General features: G+C 42.9%; 2 protein-coding genes across 5 annotated transcripts in view; one reads left to right on the top strand and one right to left on the bottom strand.

Annotated features, from left to right (window-relative positions):
- Positions 1-17906, bottom strand: part of CLSTN1 (calsyntenin 1) — a 523112-nt gene that overhangs the window by 313760 nt on the left and 191446 nt on the right. The window lies entirely within an intron of this gene.
- UBE4B (ubiquitination factor E4B) overlaps positions 1-17906 on the top strand; it is a 111272-nt gene that overhangs the window by 64494 nt on the left and 28872 nt on the right. For all 4 annotated transcript variants that reach the window (XM_004272373.4, XM_004272372.4, XM_049712579.1 and 1 more), the window contains 5 exons: positions 214-327; positions 2174-2372; positions 6346-6484; positions 14545-14644; positions 15907-16034. In XM_004272373.4, the coding sequence (XP_004272421.1) occupies positions 214-327; positions 2174-2372; positions 6346-6484; positions 14545-14644; positions 15907-16034 (680 nt within the window). The remainder of the gene's footprint in view (positions 1-213; positions 328-2173; positions 2373-6345; positions 6485-14544; positions 14645-15906; positions 16035-17906) is intronic.

Raw genomic sequence — 17906 nt, 5'->3', positions numbered from 1 at the left:
CCCCTCTTCCACTCCACATTCTGCTTTCATGCTGATCATCTTAATACAGTTGAATATGGACTTTTCTTCTATCCTTGTAGTCAGGTTCTTCTAAAATGAGTGGATGTGGGAGAGGAGAAAAAGTGGGAAGGAGTTTAGCTTTTTGTAAAGTCAAAAGAATAATTTCTTAAACAAAGTTTTAATTTTTTTCTTCCCTTATAAAATAAATTTCAGCAAGAGCTTTTCAAGATTCTGCATAGTATTTTGTTAAACGGAGAAACCCGGGAGGCTGCTCTTGGTTACATGGCAGCTGTCGTCAATGCCAATATGAAGAAAGCACAGATGCAGGTAGGATTCCTGAAGACTGCTTTTACTTATTCATTAAATTCATTCATCTAAGTCATACTTATTCAGAACCTACCAGACATTGTGCTAGGAAATGGAGATACAGTGTTGAACAAGATAGACAAGCTTCCTGCCTTTGTGGAGCTTATGTTCTATAGGGTAGATGAGTAGACATGTAAATGTTTAATTCTAGAATCGATGAAGCCAGTGAAGCAAGGTAGAGGACTTGAAAGTAACCATGGAGGCACCAGAAGGAAGGCATGGGAGTGTTCAAGGAGGAGACATTTGATCAGAGGCCTGACTGATAAGAAAGAGCCAGCCATCACAAGGCTGAGAAAAGAACTTTCTAGATACGTGTGAAACACGAAGGTGGGAGTGAACCAGCTTTGGAACGAGCCCCACGTGCAGGCTTTCATGGCTGGAGGATAGTGAACAGGAAGGAAACCGGCGGGTCATGGGCTGGAGGGGTGGGCAGAGGCTCCATCAGGTTGAGCTGATGTTGTAAGAAGTGTCATGAGGAGCCACTGGAGGGTTTTCGGGAAGGAAATCACCAAGTCTGCTGTGTGGAGGATGGGCTAATGGGAGGAGGGGGTACAGGAGCCAACCCGAGGAGACCAGGTACAAGGTGCGATGTTCCTGATGGGGGAGGCTAGTGGCTGGGACCACTTTACCGGCATGGAAAAGTTAAAAGGGCATCCTTGCTATATTATTATTATTATTAATAATAAATTTATTTATTTTTGGCTGCATTGGGTCTTTGTTGCTGCACGTGGGCTTTTCTCTAGTTGCGGTGAGCGGGCGCTGCTCTTCCTTGTGGTGCGCGGGCTTCTAATTGCGGTGGCTTCTCTTGTTGCGGAGCACGGCCTCCAGGCATGCGGGCTCAGTAGTTGTGACACACGGGCTTAGTTATTCCACGGCATGTGGGATCTTCCCGGACCAGAACTCAAACCCGTGTCCCCTACATTGGCACGCGGATTCTCAACCACTGCGCCACCAGGGACGCTCCCTTGCTATATTATTAATGAGCGATGTGACATTTCTACTCAGAAGAAAAAGCAGAGAGAAGAGCATGCACGTGGTATTAGACTGCCTGGATTTCCAACTGGGGTTCCACTGTTTGCCGGCAGTAGGACGTAGACAGTTGCTTCTCTGTGCCTCCATTTCCTTGTTGCCAAGTGGGGATAATAATAGTACCTGACTCGTGGACTTAGTGTATATAAAGCTGTTAGAATCATGCCCAGTACGTGGTGAGCACTCCACCGATGTTAACTATCTTTATTAGAATTATGGTCTTTTTTTTTTTGGCTGTGCCACACGGTTTACAGGATCCCCAACCAGGGATTGAACCCAGGCCCTGGGCAGTGAAAGCACGGCGTCCCAACCACTGGACCTCCAGGGAATTCCCAGAATTGTTGTATTCTTAGAGCAGGATTATGCTATTGCTGTCAGCCAGAGAAGCTGTTAGTCAAGTGGTAACTGTGAAACGAGTTGTTCCGATGCTTCTGAGGGGAAATAAAGAAGAGAAAGGAAATAGCATTTATTGCATTTCTGCTTACTGATTTTGAGGATCTTAGGCAAATCACTTAAATTCTCTGAGCCTTAGTTTCCTCCTCTGTAAAATGTGAATAACAGTATCATTCAATTCTAAGGGCTATTGTGGAGATTCAGTGAGAGAAAACCCTTCACGTATGGTTAACACTCAACAAATCGCACCTGCCAGTAGAGTGACGATGCTGGTGCTATAGGTGTCCCCTCGCTGACTTCAGGATGAAAGTTTGCTCTCCTTTCTGTACGCTTGTGCCAGAATTTCTGTTCAGATCATGATTTTAAATACTTTTCTCTTTCACAGACGGATGATAGATTGGTATCTACGGACGGATTGATGCTGAATTTCCTTTGGGTGCTGCAGCAGCTAAGCACAAAGATCAAGTTAGAGACGGTCGACCCCACGTACATATTCCACCCGAGGTGTCGGATTACTCTTCCCAGCGATGAGACGAGAGTGAATGCAACGATGGAGGACGTGAATGACTGGCTGACTGAACTTTGTGAGTGACGTGTTCATTAGGTCGTTAAAAGCTGCCCTTCTTTTATTATTTTTTTTTGGTTGCCCCACGTGGCACGTGGGATCTTAGTTCCCAGACCAGGGATCGAACCCACGCCCCTGCATCGGAAGCATGGAGTTGTAACCACTGGACCACCAGGGAAGCAGTTCTTCTATTTTCTTTTAATTACAAAAAGTAGAGTAGATACACATTCTAACAGAAGGACCCATTTGGACTCAGCATCATCCCACAGTGTGAATCTGACACCAGCTACAGCGTCCCTGTCTGTCACCTCCCAGCGTCCCACCCCCACCCCTGGGGCTCCTTCTTGCCCTGTTCCTGTTCTCCATCATCAGTGCCAGTTTTCATTGACTCCTCTCCCCCTAAAGCTGCTACATCAGACTGTTTTGGGATTATCAGGAGGAGAACTTTAATAAACATCTTAATAGCAACGCTACTGTCTTACTCGTTAAATATAAGGAGACTGAGGCTCCAGAAAGTGCCCAGCTCACCTAGCCTGTCAATCAGCGAGTTGCAACTGCGGCTCAGGTGTGCTGAGCCGAGCCCAGGGCTCTGTCTGCTCCACCACACTCCCTGATCTGGGTCCATCCTTCCCGGTGTTTAGTTCGGTTCCACTTTTTCTTACTTGGCAGTAGTGAGGGAAGCAACCTCATTCTTTAGGGTATTTCTGTTCCTCTCAGGCGACCTGATTTCTGATAAGCCAGGCTCCAGAATTAGGATCTGGGCTCCTGGGGCCAGGCCAGCCAGGGTTAGGGGTAGTTAGAGGGTTTGTGGAGAAGGTCAAGGGGGTCCCCTAAAGAACAGGCTGCCCAGAGGACGGCTGGAGCTAAGGAAGACGCTTTCTGAGGAAGGGCCCTTCCAGAGGGAGGGCCTGTAGGAGAGGAAGAAGAGAGCCTACCCTGCTTGACCACAGCTGCTTTCCCGGCTAAACGCAGTCGTGACAGAGAGGTCCAGAGGGGCAGAGGGAGAGAATGCAAAGGAGTATAGATGGAGAAGGCAGAAAAGAAGGAAAGACACAGGCAAAGGGAAGCTTGTGACGAATAAAATGTATCTGAGAGACCGGTGATCAGGAAAACAGAAAAGTAGAAATCCAAGAGAAATGGGTACATATTTTATGTTGCAAAATACTGGGTTTGAAAGTGATTCCTCAGTGAAGGAAAATAATGACTTTCTGGGCTTCCCTGGTGGCTCAGTGGTTGAGAGTCCGCCTGCCGATGCAGGGGGCACGGGTTCGTACCCTGGTCCAGGGACATCCCATATGCCGCAGAGCGGCTGGGCCCGTGAGCCATGGCCGCTGAGCCTGCGCGTCCGGAGCCTGTGCTCCGCAACGGGAGAGGCCACAGCAGTGAGAGGCCCGCGTACCACAAAAAAAAAAAAAAAAAAAAGACTTTTCTGCTTTTCCATTTCTTTGTTTTGTTACAATCCCTGAGAATCTGTCAGTACTGGGAATGCTATTCATTCACCCAAGTGAGCCACATCCAGCTTATGTGGAGGGGTGGTTCTCAGCTGCACCAGGTGAGAAGTTAGAGTTTACAGAGTCTAGGAAAAATAGAAAAATTTATTTTGTTTGGATGCTAATGACTCCTCACAAATTGTTACTACTTCTCTAGAAATACATTTATAAGCTAGAGATATGCAATAAAAATTAATACAATAAAAAAAGAAGTTCTCTTTTGGATTAGCCAACATCAAATAGATACGTAGAACAAATGGGAGGAAATGTGCTGTTCTGGGTTTAAATATATATGTGTATACAATAGAAATGATAGCAATGACTTAGTTATTATGTAGGTTTTATATATGCCAGTTAAAATTCTCATGAAATCTCTCATAGATCTTGATGAATTGATGCAATAAAAATATGAATATTTTGAAGGTGTTATGATTATGGATCTTTTTCTCTATATTATAAAGCATGTTATTAAAGCAACTATACTTCAATGTAAAAAATTTTAAGGGGTTTCCCTGGTGGCGCAGTGGTTGAGAATCTGCCTGCTAATGCAGGGGACACGGGTTCGAGCCCTGGTCTGGGAGGATCCCACATGCCGCGGAGCAACTAGGCCCGTGAGCCACAACTACTGAGCCTGCGCGTCTGGAGCCTGTGCTCCGCAACAAGAGAGGCCGCGATAGTGAGAGGCCTGCGCACCGCGATGACGAGTGGCCCCCGCTTGCCACAACTAGAGAAAGCCCTCGCACAGAAACGAAGACCCAACACAGCAAAAATTAATTAATTAATTAATAAACTCCTAAAAAAAAATTTTTTTTAAACATGTTACTTAATGACAAACATAAAAACCATATGACATTTAGTTTTAAACATTATAAAATTATTTATGGAGTAATGTAGAGATTCCATCCTTCCCTGGCACGAAAAAGCCGAACAGAGGATTTGACCCAGCCATAAAAGAGAGAGAAATTTTTAATGATTTAAGAAATGGAAAATATCATCAGAGATAATATATATATCTTAATATATAAACATACTTTTTATAGAGGGAGAGAAAATGAATATGTAAAATAAAAGAATGGGAGAAAATATGTGTCACATAATTGATAAAATCATATTCAAAATGCAGAACAGTTATAAATGTGTAAGACCAAAACTAAATTCTACCAAGAAACAGTTGTCTTTTGTTTGGGGGGAAAAAATATAAATAGTATATGTCAAATAAAATGTAGGGAAAAATATACATATTTGTAGGAATTAGGTACAAATTGAAAGAAATTCAAATTAACGTTCTATAACTATAAATTATTCAAAAACAGAGTGATAAGATAGAATATAAGTTTGTAAATAAATAGATGGCATTTTATCAATTAATTTAGTTTATCTAAAGTGAATTCTGGTGATTCATAACAAAAATCTGTAATACTGTCTTTCTCAATAATTCCACTTCCCAGAATATGCTCCCAAAGCTGGCAAAGGAGAGGGGGTGAGGGAGTAACTTGTTATACATAGATCCTCCCAGCACTGTTTCTAATAGAGGAAAATTAGAAACAACAAATATGTCCAACAGTAGGGAAATGGCTATGGAATCTGTAGCTTATTTACATAATCTAATACCATTTTGAGGTTTAACAATGATGTTTGAATAGTAGAAATGATTCTATAAAATACACCAGGAAGACACATCACCGAAGATTGTTGGTGTACATTTGTATAAACATTTAATTAGATGGGGCAGAGTATCTGATCACACATGGAGCTCAGAGGAAGTCTGTTTTTCTTATAACATTACCTAAGCCTAATTTTTTTAATATAAATTTATTTATTTATTTTGGCTGCTTTGGGTCTTCGCTGTTGCGCGTGGGCTTTCTCTAGTTGCAGCAAGCGGGGGCTACTCTTCGTTGCAGTGCGCGGGCTTCTCACTGCAGTGGCTTCTCTTGTTGCAGAGCATGGGCTCTAGGTGCGCAGGCTTCAGTAGTTGGGGCACGTGGGCTCAGTAGTTGTGGCTTGTGGTGTCTAGAGCACAGGCTCAGTAGTTGTGGCACACGAGCTTAGTTGCTCCTCAGCATGTGGGATCTTCCTGGACCAGGGATCAAACCCGTGTCCCCTGCCTTGGCAGGCGGATTCTTAACCACTGTACCACCAGGGAAGTCCCATTAATTCTAATTTTTTAAAAGTGTCCTTGGGGGCTTCCCTAGTGGCACAGTGGTTGAGAGTCCGCCTGCCGATGCAGGGGACGTGGGTTCATGCCCCAGTCCGGGAAGATCCCACATGCCGTGGAGCGGCTGGGCCTGTGAGCCATGGCCACGGAGCCTGCACATCCAGAGCCTGTGCTCCGCAACGGGAGAGGCCACAACAGTGAGAGGCCTGAGTACCACAAAAAAAAAAAAAAAAAGTGTCCTTAAACTTCTTGAAAATACAAGTGTAATTTTGTCTTCTTAATTGTGCTTTTCCTCTGATATAGTCATGTGATAGATTTTATTTCGGGGATTTTGTTCTTTTTCCTAGATGGAGATCAATCTCCGTTTTCTGAGCCGAAATTCCCTACGGAATGCTTCTTCCTTACCCTGCACGCCCACCATCTCTCAATTCTGCCGGGTTGCCGACGCTACATCCGCAGACTCCGGGCCATACGGGAGCTCAACAGGTATGTGCATGATGCCATGTCCTGAGGTTGCCTGAGTCACCACTTGTTCTCACAAGCAGGCAGTTCCCTTGTGACCAGTAGATTTGAATGTGACGGGTACATAGGGTACTGCCAGTAGATTTGAATGTGAGGGGTACATAGGGTACTGCCTCTGCTACTACATCCATGTTCCTTGATTGGCCAGAGTTCTTTACATGGTGAAGTGACCCAAACTTTGATTTCTAGAGTTCTCAACACTTGGTATGTGGTTGAGACTTCCATTAACTTTTTCCACTGGGCACCGTAATATCAGGAGGCACTTTAAAGGATTTCTTGGGTTCCAGACATACCCCTCTTTCCCTGGACTGTGAAACAGTAACTCTGATTTCCCTTAATAAACAAGGTCATTTACTCCCACCAACATGTAATTCACTTTTTTTGCACATTGTCCTGTGGCATAAGAAGTCTAAAAGGGCCAGATAGTAGCCTCAGTTTCCTATTCATTAGCACCATTGTTGTTTTTCTTAATCTAAGCATTTCTCCCCATGTACCAGCACCTGCAAACAAAGGTCACAGGAATAGGAGGCAAACATTTTTTTGAACAGGTCATCTGCAATAATAATGGAGTAGCCACTTAACACCATTTGGTCCAGGAGTGGTGTAGTCTGAGTATGATAGAAAATGTGTCATATCTATATCTACCTTGAATTAAAATAGAATCAAATCACTTAATAATTGTAATAACTGCCTGGTAGATTTCTTAATATTTTTTTTTCTACATGTAATCATGTTGTCTGTAAATGATGACAGTTTTCTTTTTTTCTCATAATTTTCTTTTTTCTTTTTCTTATTTTTCTAATTTTAATTATGCTTTATTATTTGACCTACATGCTATTTATGATTGTATTGATTAATTTTAAATTCTTTTCCTTTTTTTTTTTTTTTAGACCCCACATTTGTTTATTTATTTATTTTTTTGGCTGTGTTGGGTCTTCATTTCTGTGCGAGGGCTTTCTCTAGTTGTGGCAAGCAGGGGCCACTCTTCATCGCGGTGCAAGGGCCTCTCACTATCGCGGCCTCTCTTGTTGCGGAGCGCAGGCTCAGTAGCTGTGGCTCACGGGCCCAGTTGCTCCGCGGCGTGTGGGATCTTCCCAGACCAGGGCTCGAATCCGTGTCCCCTGCATTAGCAGGCAGATTCTCAACCACTGCGCCACCAGGGAAGCCCTCATAATTTTCTTTTTCATGCCTTACTGCCCTGGCTACAATTTCTACTACAGTCTTGAGTAGAAGTATTGATAACTTTATTAAAATTTCTTTCTTATTTCAGTTAATGGGGGGAAGTTTTTTAGACATCCTCTATTATCAGATTAAGGAAATTCCCTTTTAGGTGATTATTTTCTACAAGTTTTTTGTTCTCAACAGGAATTGAATTTTATTAAAATCTTTTTCCATCTCTGTTGAGGAGATCAGATTTTTTTCCCCTTTATTCTATTAATATGGTTGAATTACATCAACTGGCTTTCTGATATCAAACCAATCTTACATTCTTTTTTAATTATTATTATTATTTTATTTATTTTATTCTTGACTGTGTTGGGTCTTAGTTGTGGCACGTGGGATCTTTGTTGAGGCATGCAGGATCTTTTGTTGCAGTTCTTGGGCTTTCCTCTAGTTGTGGCGTGTAGGTTTTCTCTCTGTAGTTGTGGAGCGCAGGCTCCAGAGTGTGTGAGCTCTCTAGTTCAGGCATGCAGGCTCAGTAGTTGTAGCACGCAGGCTTAGTTGCCCCATGGCATGTGGGCTCTTAGTTCCCTGACCAAGGATCGAACCCGCGTCCCCTGCATTGGAAGGTGGATTCTTTACCACTGGACCACCAGGGAAGTTCCCTTATATTCTTGAAATAAACTCAACTCTATATTATTGCTTTTAAATCTCATTGGATATTCAATTTGCTAATATTCTGTTTCGGAGTTTTGAGTCTATATTCAAAAGAAAGATTGACCTATGATTTTCATTTCTTGTTAAGTCCTTCTCAAATTTTGTTATCAACATTATTCTTGCCACATAGAATCAGTTGTGGAGTGTTCCCTCTTTTTATATTTTTTGAGGAGTTTATTGTGTAAGAATTATTTCTTCCTTAAATGTTTGGAAACATTGATGAAGTTGTCTGGGCTTAGAGTTTTCTATGTGGGAAGTTTTTTAAATTATGTATTTTATTGTTAATAGATATTGGCCTGTTTAGATTTTCATTTCATCTTGTGCCAGTTTTCCCATGGTATGTAAAGTTTCAAAACTTTTCGGTATAAAGTTGTTCATAGTATCCTCTTTTTATCACTTTTGTGTCTGTAGGGCCTTTATTATTTCCTTTTAGTTTAATTTGCTTTTTGTTGATGTTTCTATTGCTTTTTGAGGTTGATATTTAAATCATTCATTTTTTAGCCCTTTCTTATATATGCATTTAAGGCTGTTTAGTTTCCCTCTAAGTATGGCTTTAGCTGCATCCCTCATTTTTAGTAGGTCATCTTTTTTACTGAGGTATAATAGACGTATAACATTATGTTGGTTTCAGGTATACAACATAATGATTTGATGTTTGCATATATTGCAAAATGGTCACCACAATAAGTCTAATTAACATCTGTCACCGTACATATTTTTTTCTTGTGATGAGAACTTTTAGGATCTCTCTCAGCAACTTTCAAATACACAGTACAGTATTATTAACTGTAGTCACCATGTTGTATATTACATCCCCATGACTTACTTATTTTATAACTGGTAGTTTGTGTACCTTTTGACTCCCTTGACCTATTTTGTCCACCCCACTCCCCCACCTCTGGCAGCCACCAGTCATCTTCTCTGTGTCTTTGAACTTGGTATTTTGGGTTTTTGTTTGTTTTTTTAGGATTCCATACATAAGTGAGATTATATGGTATTTTTCACTGTCCGACTTATTTCACTTAGCATAATGCCCTCAAGGTCCATCCATGTTGTTACCAGTGGCAGAATTTCATTCTTTTTTATGGCCGAAAAATATTCCTCTGTGTGTGTGTGTCTGTGTGTGTGAGACATTTCTTTTTCCATTCATCTGTTGGTGGACACTTAGATTGTTTCTCTATCTTGGCTATTGTAAATAATGTTGCAATGAACATGGGGGTGCATATATCTTTTCATTTTTGTTTTCGTGGGGCTAAATACCCAGAAGTGGAATTGCTGGATCATACGGTAGTTTTAATTTTAATTTTTTGCAGAATATCCATACTGTTTTCCATAGTGGTTGTACCAGTTTACATTGCCACCAACAATGCACGGGGCTTCCCTTTTCTCTACATTCTTACCAACACTTATTTCTTATCTTTTTGATAGTGGCCATTCTAACAGGTATGAGGTGATATCTCATTGTGGTTTTGATTTGCATTTCCTTAATAGTTAGTGATCTTGAGCACCTTTTGGTATGTCATATTTTATTGTTCCGTTCAAAATATATTCTAATTTTTATTATTTCTTACTTGACTTGTGGATTATATAAAGATGGGGTGCTTAAATTCCAGATTCTTGGGGGGATTTGTTCATTTATCCTTTGTTACTGATTTCTAGCTAAATTCCATTGTCAGAAGACATATTCTGATTTGTGTTCTTTGAACTTTATTGAGATTTGCTTTGTAGCTAACATTTAAATTAATAAATGTTCCATAGCGGAAATGAGCGCACAGGAGTTCCCTGGCAGTCCAGTGGTTAGGACTCTGCACTCTGACTGCCGAGGACCTCGGTTCAGTCCCTGGTCAGGGAACTAAAATCCCACGTGCCACGCAACCAAAAAAAAAGAAGAAAAGAAAAGAATCCGCTTGCTATATTGCTTTTTGCAGTATTTCACATATATCGTTTAAGTTTGTTTATCTTTTGTTCAAATTTTCCTTATGTCTGCTGATTTTATCAGCTTATAATATCAGTTATTGAGAGGCTTATAAAAATTTCCAACTCTGATTTGTCTGTTCCTTCATCCTGGAGTGGATGCCGTCCTGTGGTCCCATCATTCCCACTGACTTCGGAGGATACATGTCAATGGCACCATCTGCCATCTTCACTCCCAGCCTGCAGTGAGGGTTGGTGCCTTTCAGAGATGTTGGTGTTCCCCTCACCTGTGTATTTTTCAGTGCGGTGATACAAGAGGTATCTTCCAGGGCTTCCCTGGTGGCGCAGTGGTTAAGAATCTGCCCGCCAATGCAGGGGACACGGGTTCAAGCCCTGATCCAGGAAGATCCCACATGCTGCGGAGCAGCTAAGCCTGTAGTCCGTGGCAACTAAGCCCGTGTGCCACAACTACTGATTCTGTGCTCTACAGCCTCCAAGCCACAACTACTGAGCCCGCACACCTAGAGCCCATGCTCCACAACAAGAGAAGCCACTGCAATGAGAAGCCTGCGCACCACAACAAAGAGTAGCCCCCGCTCGCCGCAACTAGAGAAAGCCCGCGTGCAGCAGTGAAGACCCAATGCAGCCAAAAATAAATAAATTTTTTAAATAAAAAAACTAATTAAATAAATAAAAGTACATCTGGCTGAAGTCAGATTAAGAAAATAAAAGAAGTATCTTCCAGGACACAGTTGGGATATGTGTGTGTTTTGAGAGGGTGGTTTTCTGAGCTAGTCATATGTGGTAAATCTATATTAATATTCCAAGCTTCTTATATTTTGGATTCCTTCCTCTGAATTTATATCAAGGAATTCCTAACAACTCAACTTCAATTCTAGGTTTTAGTCAACCAGGTGGGCACACAGTTAGAGCCCCTCCCAGATACTCAGGATAAGGTTGAAAACAGAGACTCTGGTCGTTGTATTCATGTCAATGAATTTATCCCCACTTAGGAGTGTGTTAGCATGTTCCTCTCTTGGTGATCAAGCATCTTCAGAATCTGTTCCACACATACTGCCACATTTCTTCACTACATACATAGTAGGTAGAATAGTGGTGCGGCAAAGATGTTCATGTCCTAGTGCCCAGAACTTGTGAATGTGTTACCTTACATGGTAAAAGAGACTTTGCAGATGTGATTAATTGTAGGATCTTGAGATGGAGAGGTTTTCCTAGACTATCTGGGTGGACCCAATGTATCACAAGGGTCCTTTTAAGAGGGAGGCAAGAAGGTCAGAGTGAGAAAGGAAAATGTGATGACAGAAGCAGACATCAGAGTGATGTGGGTCCACAAGCCAAGGAATGCAGGCTCCCTCTAGAAGCTGGAAAGGGCAAGGAAACACTCTCCCTAGAGCCTCCAGAAGGAATGCATCCCCTGCTGACCCATTTTAGGCTCCTGACCTCTGGAACTCTAAGACTATAATTGTGTTGCTGCAAGCCAGTAAGTTTGTGATGATTTGTTACAGCAGCAATAGGAAGCTAATATAACATGTTAGCAAATCTTGGTCTTTCTTTTTTCTTCAAATGTGTGCTTTTCCTGCATATGGCTTTGTAATTGGCCCATAAGGACAGTGATTGATCTCACTCCAGTTTCGGTTCTGGAAGCAATGACGTATGATGGGTTGGGACCTAAGGGAAATGGCATCATCCTGCAATTTGACCATCTGAGCTACAATCACTGCAGGAGCTGCTTCTGCTGTCAGACGAGGCTCAGGGGATTTAGGGATTTGGGTACTTTGGTTCTCCTGAACTCCTCCATTTGAATTCTTGGAGTCCCAGTCTTTGCTCTGACATTTAGATAAGAGATCCAGTGAGGTTATGGATTCAGTCTATGTTATAATTTGGTGCTTTATAGGACCAGACTCTGCTTCTTTATGGTCGTCTTAGAAACTCCCTGACTCATTGGCTTGTTCTTGAGGCGAGATTTTAAAATCTGGAGCCTGTCATTTTCTTCTGTGAGCTTTCCAGCATAGTTACAAGTAGCCACACCATCTCTTCACTCCAGGAGGTCACTGGTGATCGTTTATGCAGCTGTTTTTCCACTGAGAACCTGGGCTACCAGTTTTATGCCCTCACATGCTAACTGAATCTTCACCGCTTGCTTTTTTTTTTTTTTTTTTTTTTTTAGTATTTATTTTTATTTATTTATTTTGGCTGCACCGGGTCTTAGTTGTGGCACACGGGATCTTAGTTGTGGCATGCGGGATCTAGTTCTCCAACCACGGATCGAACCCAGGCCCCATGCATTGGGAGCGTGGAGTCTTACCCACTGGACCACTGGAAGTCCCCTTCACCACTTTCAAACCAGCCCAGTCGAAGAACTAATCCCAAAGGCCCATTTTTCTGAAGGGCCTGTTACCTGTAACCTCTTCTTGCCAATAAGCATATAGGTCATTATGTTAGTTTCCTTTTGCTACTGCAACAGATTACCACGACCTTCGTGAGTTAAAACAACAAAAATTATTACCTTAGGGTTCTGGTGGTCAGAAGTCCTAAAATCAAGGCTGCATTCCTTCTGAGGCTCTAGGGAAGGATCTCTTTCTCTGCCTGTTCCAGCTGCTGGAGACCCCCTACATTCCTTGGTTCACAGCCCCCTTCCTCTCTTTTCAAAATCAGCACCATCGCATCTTCAGCTCTCCCTCCCTCTGATCTCTGCTTCACTTGTCACAACTCTTTCTCTTACTCTGACTCCCTCTCTCTCTTAGAAGGACCCTGAGATGACATTGGGCCCACCCAGACATATGGGCCCGTCTTAGACTCCATACCCTTAATCACATCTGCAAGTTTCCTTTTGCCATGTAAGGTAACATATTCACAGGTTCTGGGGATTAAGCTGTGACATCTTCCTGTGGGGCGGTGGGGCGGAGCATTATTCTGTCTACCATTATTCATGTTCCAGTTGTAGACAGAGGAATCCACTTCATCTGAGATAAGCAGCAAGGGGATAATTAAGGCTACTATTTGGTTTATTGAATCACTGGCACGCCTGGAAAAGAGGACTCCCAGAGCTCTTCTTCGAACCTGGCCTGGCAGGAAAAAGCTGCTTCAGGGTTCAGCCTCTGCCAGTGCTTCAAGCAAAACCCATCAACACTGTGCTTCCAGAAGAACCATGTGGCTGTCACTTCACTATATTCACTTCTGCCTTCCGTGAGGGCTCACCTCTTGGTGGAAGCTAGGTCATGTGCAGAAATGCTGGCAGCAAGGGAATCAAGGAAATGTAGTTTTTGTTTTTGTTTAATTTATTTATTTAATTAATTTATCTTTGGCTGTGTTGGGTCTTTGTTGCTGCGCACGGGCTTTCTCTAGTTGCGGCGAGCGGGGGCTGCTCTTCGTTGTCGTGCACGGGCTTCTTGTGGTGGCTTCTCTTATTGCAGAGCACAGGCCTCTAGGTGCGTGGGCTTCAGTAGTTGTGGCACGCAGGCTCAGTAGTTGTGGCTCGCGGGTTCTAGAGAGCAGGCTCAGTAGTTGTGGCACACGGGCTTAGCTGCTCCATGGCATGTGGGATCTTCCCGGACCAGGGCTCGAACCCGTGTCCCCTGCATTGGTAGGCAGATTCTTAACCGCTGCACCACCAGGGAAGTCGCTAGGAAATGTACTTTTAAAGAAGTTATTGCCCCCTAGTTTCCTACACAATGTTTTGATAGATAGAAAGGGTTGACATAGTGTTAAGTGAGCCAGTCTTTAAAATATGCAGCATATTACATGATCAGGGAAGGCTTTACCTGTCTGACAGGTGATATTTGAGGAGATACCTGAAGGGAGTGAAGGAGCAAGTCGCAAAGGTAACCTCAGAGAAGAGCATTCCAAGCAGAAGGAAAAGTGCCCTTAGTAAAGTAGCCTTTTGTTTTGGGTAATTGAGTAGGCATGGGAACCTTGCATTTTCTCCCTCCCAGAAAAACAGGGAACAATGTACGTCCTTCCAAAAGTAATGATTACTGTATTTCATCAAATCTAAAATGCCATCCACTTTAAGACATCGTTATGTTGGGAATCAGTAAGAAAGAAAAATACTGCCAATTTAGCCATAACTTGCCACTGAGTTTGGTGATGCTGACATGGGGGGAGAGAGGGAACATGTGTCTGAGAGTCAGTGACATGGTGAAAATGAACAGATAAGGTGGGTGATGGATCTCTGTGTCTTCTTTCATTTGACTGTTAGTCTTCACTTTCAGAACTGTGGAAGATTTGAAAAACAATGAAAGCCAATGGAAAGACTCCCCACTGGCAGCTAGACACCGTGAAATGCTGAAGCGCTGCAAAACTCAGCTTAAGGTTTGTATCATTAATTGGGATAATTATACACCAGCCTCATAATAGTAATTTTCCCACCAGAATATGCGCCTTGAATGAGCAGTTTAATGTCTTCAGTTTGTCTCATTATTCTCTTCCCCCCAAGATAAAAATGGTACATTTAAAAACTTGTGGATAGTTTCTATGTATATTTAAATCTCAGGACAGAAAATGCCTATGCCTATGCCAATGACAATATGAATTCTTGATGGATTTTATCATCCTCAGTTGAACATCACCTCCCTTTCCTTGCCTTGTGCAAGATCCTCCCCATCTGCTAACCCTCACCCCCGCACCTCAAAACACACACAACTCCAGTTTGCCCAGCCACGCATTTTCATGATGTTTGACAAACTGGATTTGTGGTAGTGGAAAGATCTCTTTGCTTTGCCCCTCATTGTTCGTTTAATTGAAAATGATCCATCATATAGAACCTAACTGCAGATGGGAAGATTTCTGCTTATGAGACATAGCTGGGAACAAATGCTAGCTAAGGTTATACAAGGGAAGCACAGACAGCAAATTTATGCATTTTTCATTTATGCATTTTTATGTTCACATTACAAAGCTGAGTGTTAGCTGGTCGTGTTTTTTCTTGATTAGTAGGATGATGTGTAGACATTTTACCTGACTTAGATTTCTGGTACAAGTTAAGGTTTCAGTTTTATTTATCTATACAGTAGACCTCTTTGAGATGCTGAAAAAGCTGGGGGCTCTTTTCTGGGGTCTATAGACCCCCTAAGCACTCCAGAGATAGGTTTCAAGAAGCCTGTAAACTGTTTATATGCACTGTGTGCTCACGTGTGTGTTTAAACTCACAGCGATACTCTGGGGGGGTATCATACCCTTGGTGGACAAGCATTTTGCCCAAGAGCAGCTTTTCAGCGCTGACCTGGCACTGAGATGCGGATTTGTCTGGCTCTTCTCAGTAACCATCCCTGACTTCCGAAGGGCCTCCCCCATCAGGTTATTTGAATATGGCAGTGACAGCCTAACCTTTTTCAGCACTAACTGTGTGCTAGGTTCTGTGCCCAGTGATTCGCATGGCATGCCTTTTCTTTCTCTTAGAACAGAGAAAGAGAAAGCTCTTGAGACATGACCAGCATCTTACAGGCAGTTAGCAAGGAAGCTCTTGAAGCCCTAGCGCCTAGGTTTCCCATCTCCTTGCCCATTCCCTGCCCAACCACGCTGCAGGCACTTAGCCACCAACTAATCTATGGGTGGGGACATACCTGCTTCCGCAGAAACTGGTACGATGCAAGGCCTGTGCTGATGCTGGTTTACTTGACGAGAGCTTCCTGAGAAGATGTCTGAATTTTTACGGCCTTCTCATTCAGCTGCTGCTCCGCATCCTGGACCCTGCCTATCCCGAGTGAGTGTGCTCTGTCCTCTTCACGCCGGCTGCACTCCCCAGGCTGTGTTGTCTTTATTGTTCTTCAAAGCCAATACCTAAGACAAGACCCTTACGTTATTAAGAATTCATTTCCAGGTTGTACTTATATAGAAAGTAGTAATTTTTTTTTTTTTTTTTTTTTTTGGTTGCATGAGCCTCTCACCGTTATGGCCTCTCCCGTTGCGGAGCACAGGCTCTGGACGCGCAGGCTCAGTGGCCACAGCTAACGGGCCCAGCCGCTCCGCAGCATGTGGGATCTTCCCGGACCGGGGCACGAACCCGTGTCCCCTGCATCGGCAGGCGGACTCTCAACCACTGCACCACCAGGGAAGCCCGAAAGTAGTAGTATTAATAAATATTTTCGGGGACTTCTCTGGCAGTCCAGTGGTTAAGACTCCACACTCCCAATGCAGGGGACATGGGTTCGACCCCTGGTTGGGAAACTAAGATCCCCATATGCCGCATGGCGCGGCCTGGGGAAAAAAATAAATAAGTAAGTAAATATTTTCCTTGGAATTAGTTACAGTAATAAGGGACTGTCAACACCTATTAAATTATTAATTTTGACATAGTGCTTTTTAAAAATTGACTATAAAATCTTCAGGGTTTTTTGTTGTTGTTCTGGGGTTTTTTTTGTTTTTGCTTTTATTTATTTAGTTAGTTAGTTAATTTTGGCTGCATTGGGTCTTCGTTGCTGCACGCGGGCTTTCTCTAGTTGCCACGAGAGGGGGCTACTCTTCGTTGCGGTGCACGGGCTTCTCATTGAAGTGGCTTCTCTTGTTGTGCAGCACGGGCTCTAGGCGCGCGGGTTTCAGTAGTTGTGGCATGTGGGCTCAGTAGTTGTGGCTCACAGGCTCTAGAGCGCAGGCTCAGTAGTTGTGACACACGGACTTAGTTGCTCTGTGGCATGTGGGATCGTCCCGGACCAGGGCTCTAACCCGTGTCCCCTGCATTGGCAGGCGGATTCTTACCACTGCGCCACCAGGGAAGCCTCGCTTTTCTTTATTTTTTTTAATTGAAGTAGAGTTGATTTACAGTGTTGTGCCAGTCTCTGCTGTACAGCAAAGTGACTCAGTTACTCATATATAGACATTCTTTTCTTTTTTAATATTCTTTTCCATTATGGTTTATCACAGGATAGTGAATATAGTTCCCTGTGTTTATACAGTAGGACCTTGTTGTTTATCCATCCTATATTTAATAGTTTACATCTGCTAATCCCACACTCCCAATCCTTCCTTCCCCCAAACCCCTCCCCCTTGGCAACCACAAGTCTGTTCTCTATGCCAGTGAGTCTGTTTCTGTTTTGTAGATGGGTTCATTTGTGCCATGTTTTAGATTCCACGTATGAGTGATACCATATGGTATTTGTCTTTCTCTTTCTGACTTCCTTCACTTAGCATGATAATCTCTAGTTGCATCCATGTTGCTGCAAATGGCATTATTTTGTTCTTTTTTATGGCTAAGTAGTATTCCACTGTATATATATGTACCACATCTTCTTTATCCATTCATCTGTCAATGAACATTTAGGTTTTTTCTATGACTTGGCTATCGTGAATAGTGCTGCTGTGAACATAGGGGTGCATGTATCTTTTTGAATTATAGTTTTGTCCAGGTATATGCCCAGGAGTGGGATTGCTGGATCATATGGTGATTCTATTTTTAGTTTTTTGAGGAATCTTCATACTGTTCTCCACAGTGGCTGCACCAACTTACATTCCCACCAGCAGCGTAGGAGGGTTCCCTTTTCTTTACACCCTCTCCAGCATTTGTTATTTGTAGACTTTTTCATGATGGCCATTCTGATCTTTGTGAGGTGGTACCTCATTGTAGTTTTGATTTGCATTT

The sequence above is a fragment of the Orcinus orca genome, chromosome 1 (assembly GCF_937001465.1).
Source record: "Orcinus orca chromosome 1, mOrcOrc1.1, whole genome shotgun sequence".
NCBI lineage: Eukaryota > Metazoa > Chordata > Mammalia > Artiodactyla > Delphinidae > Orcinus > Orcinus orca.
The sequence above is the reverse complement of the archived record's forward strand: the minus strand, read 5'-3'. Positions and strand labels throughout refer to the sequence as shown.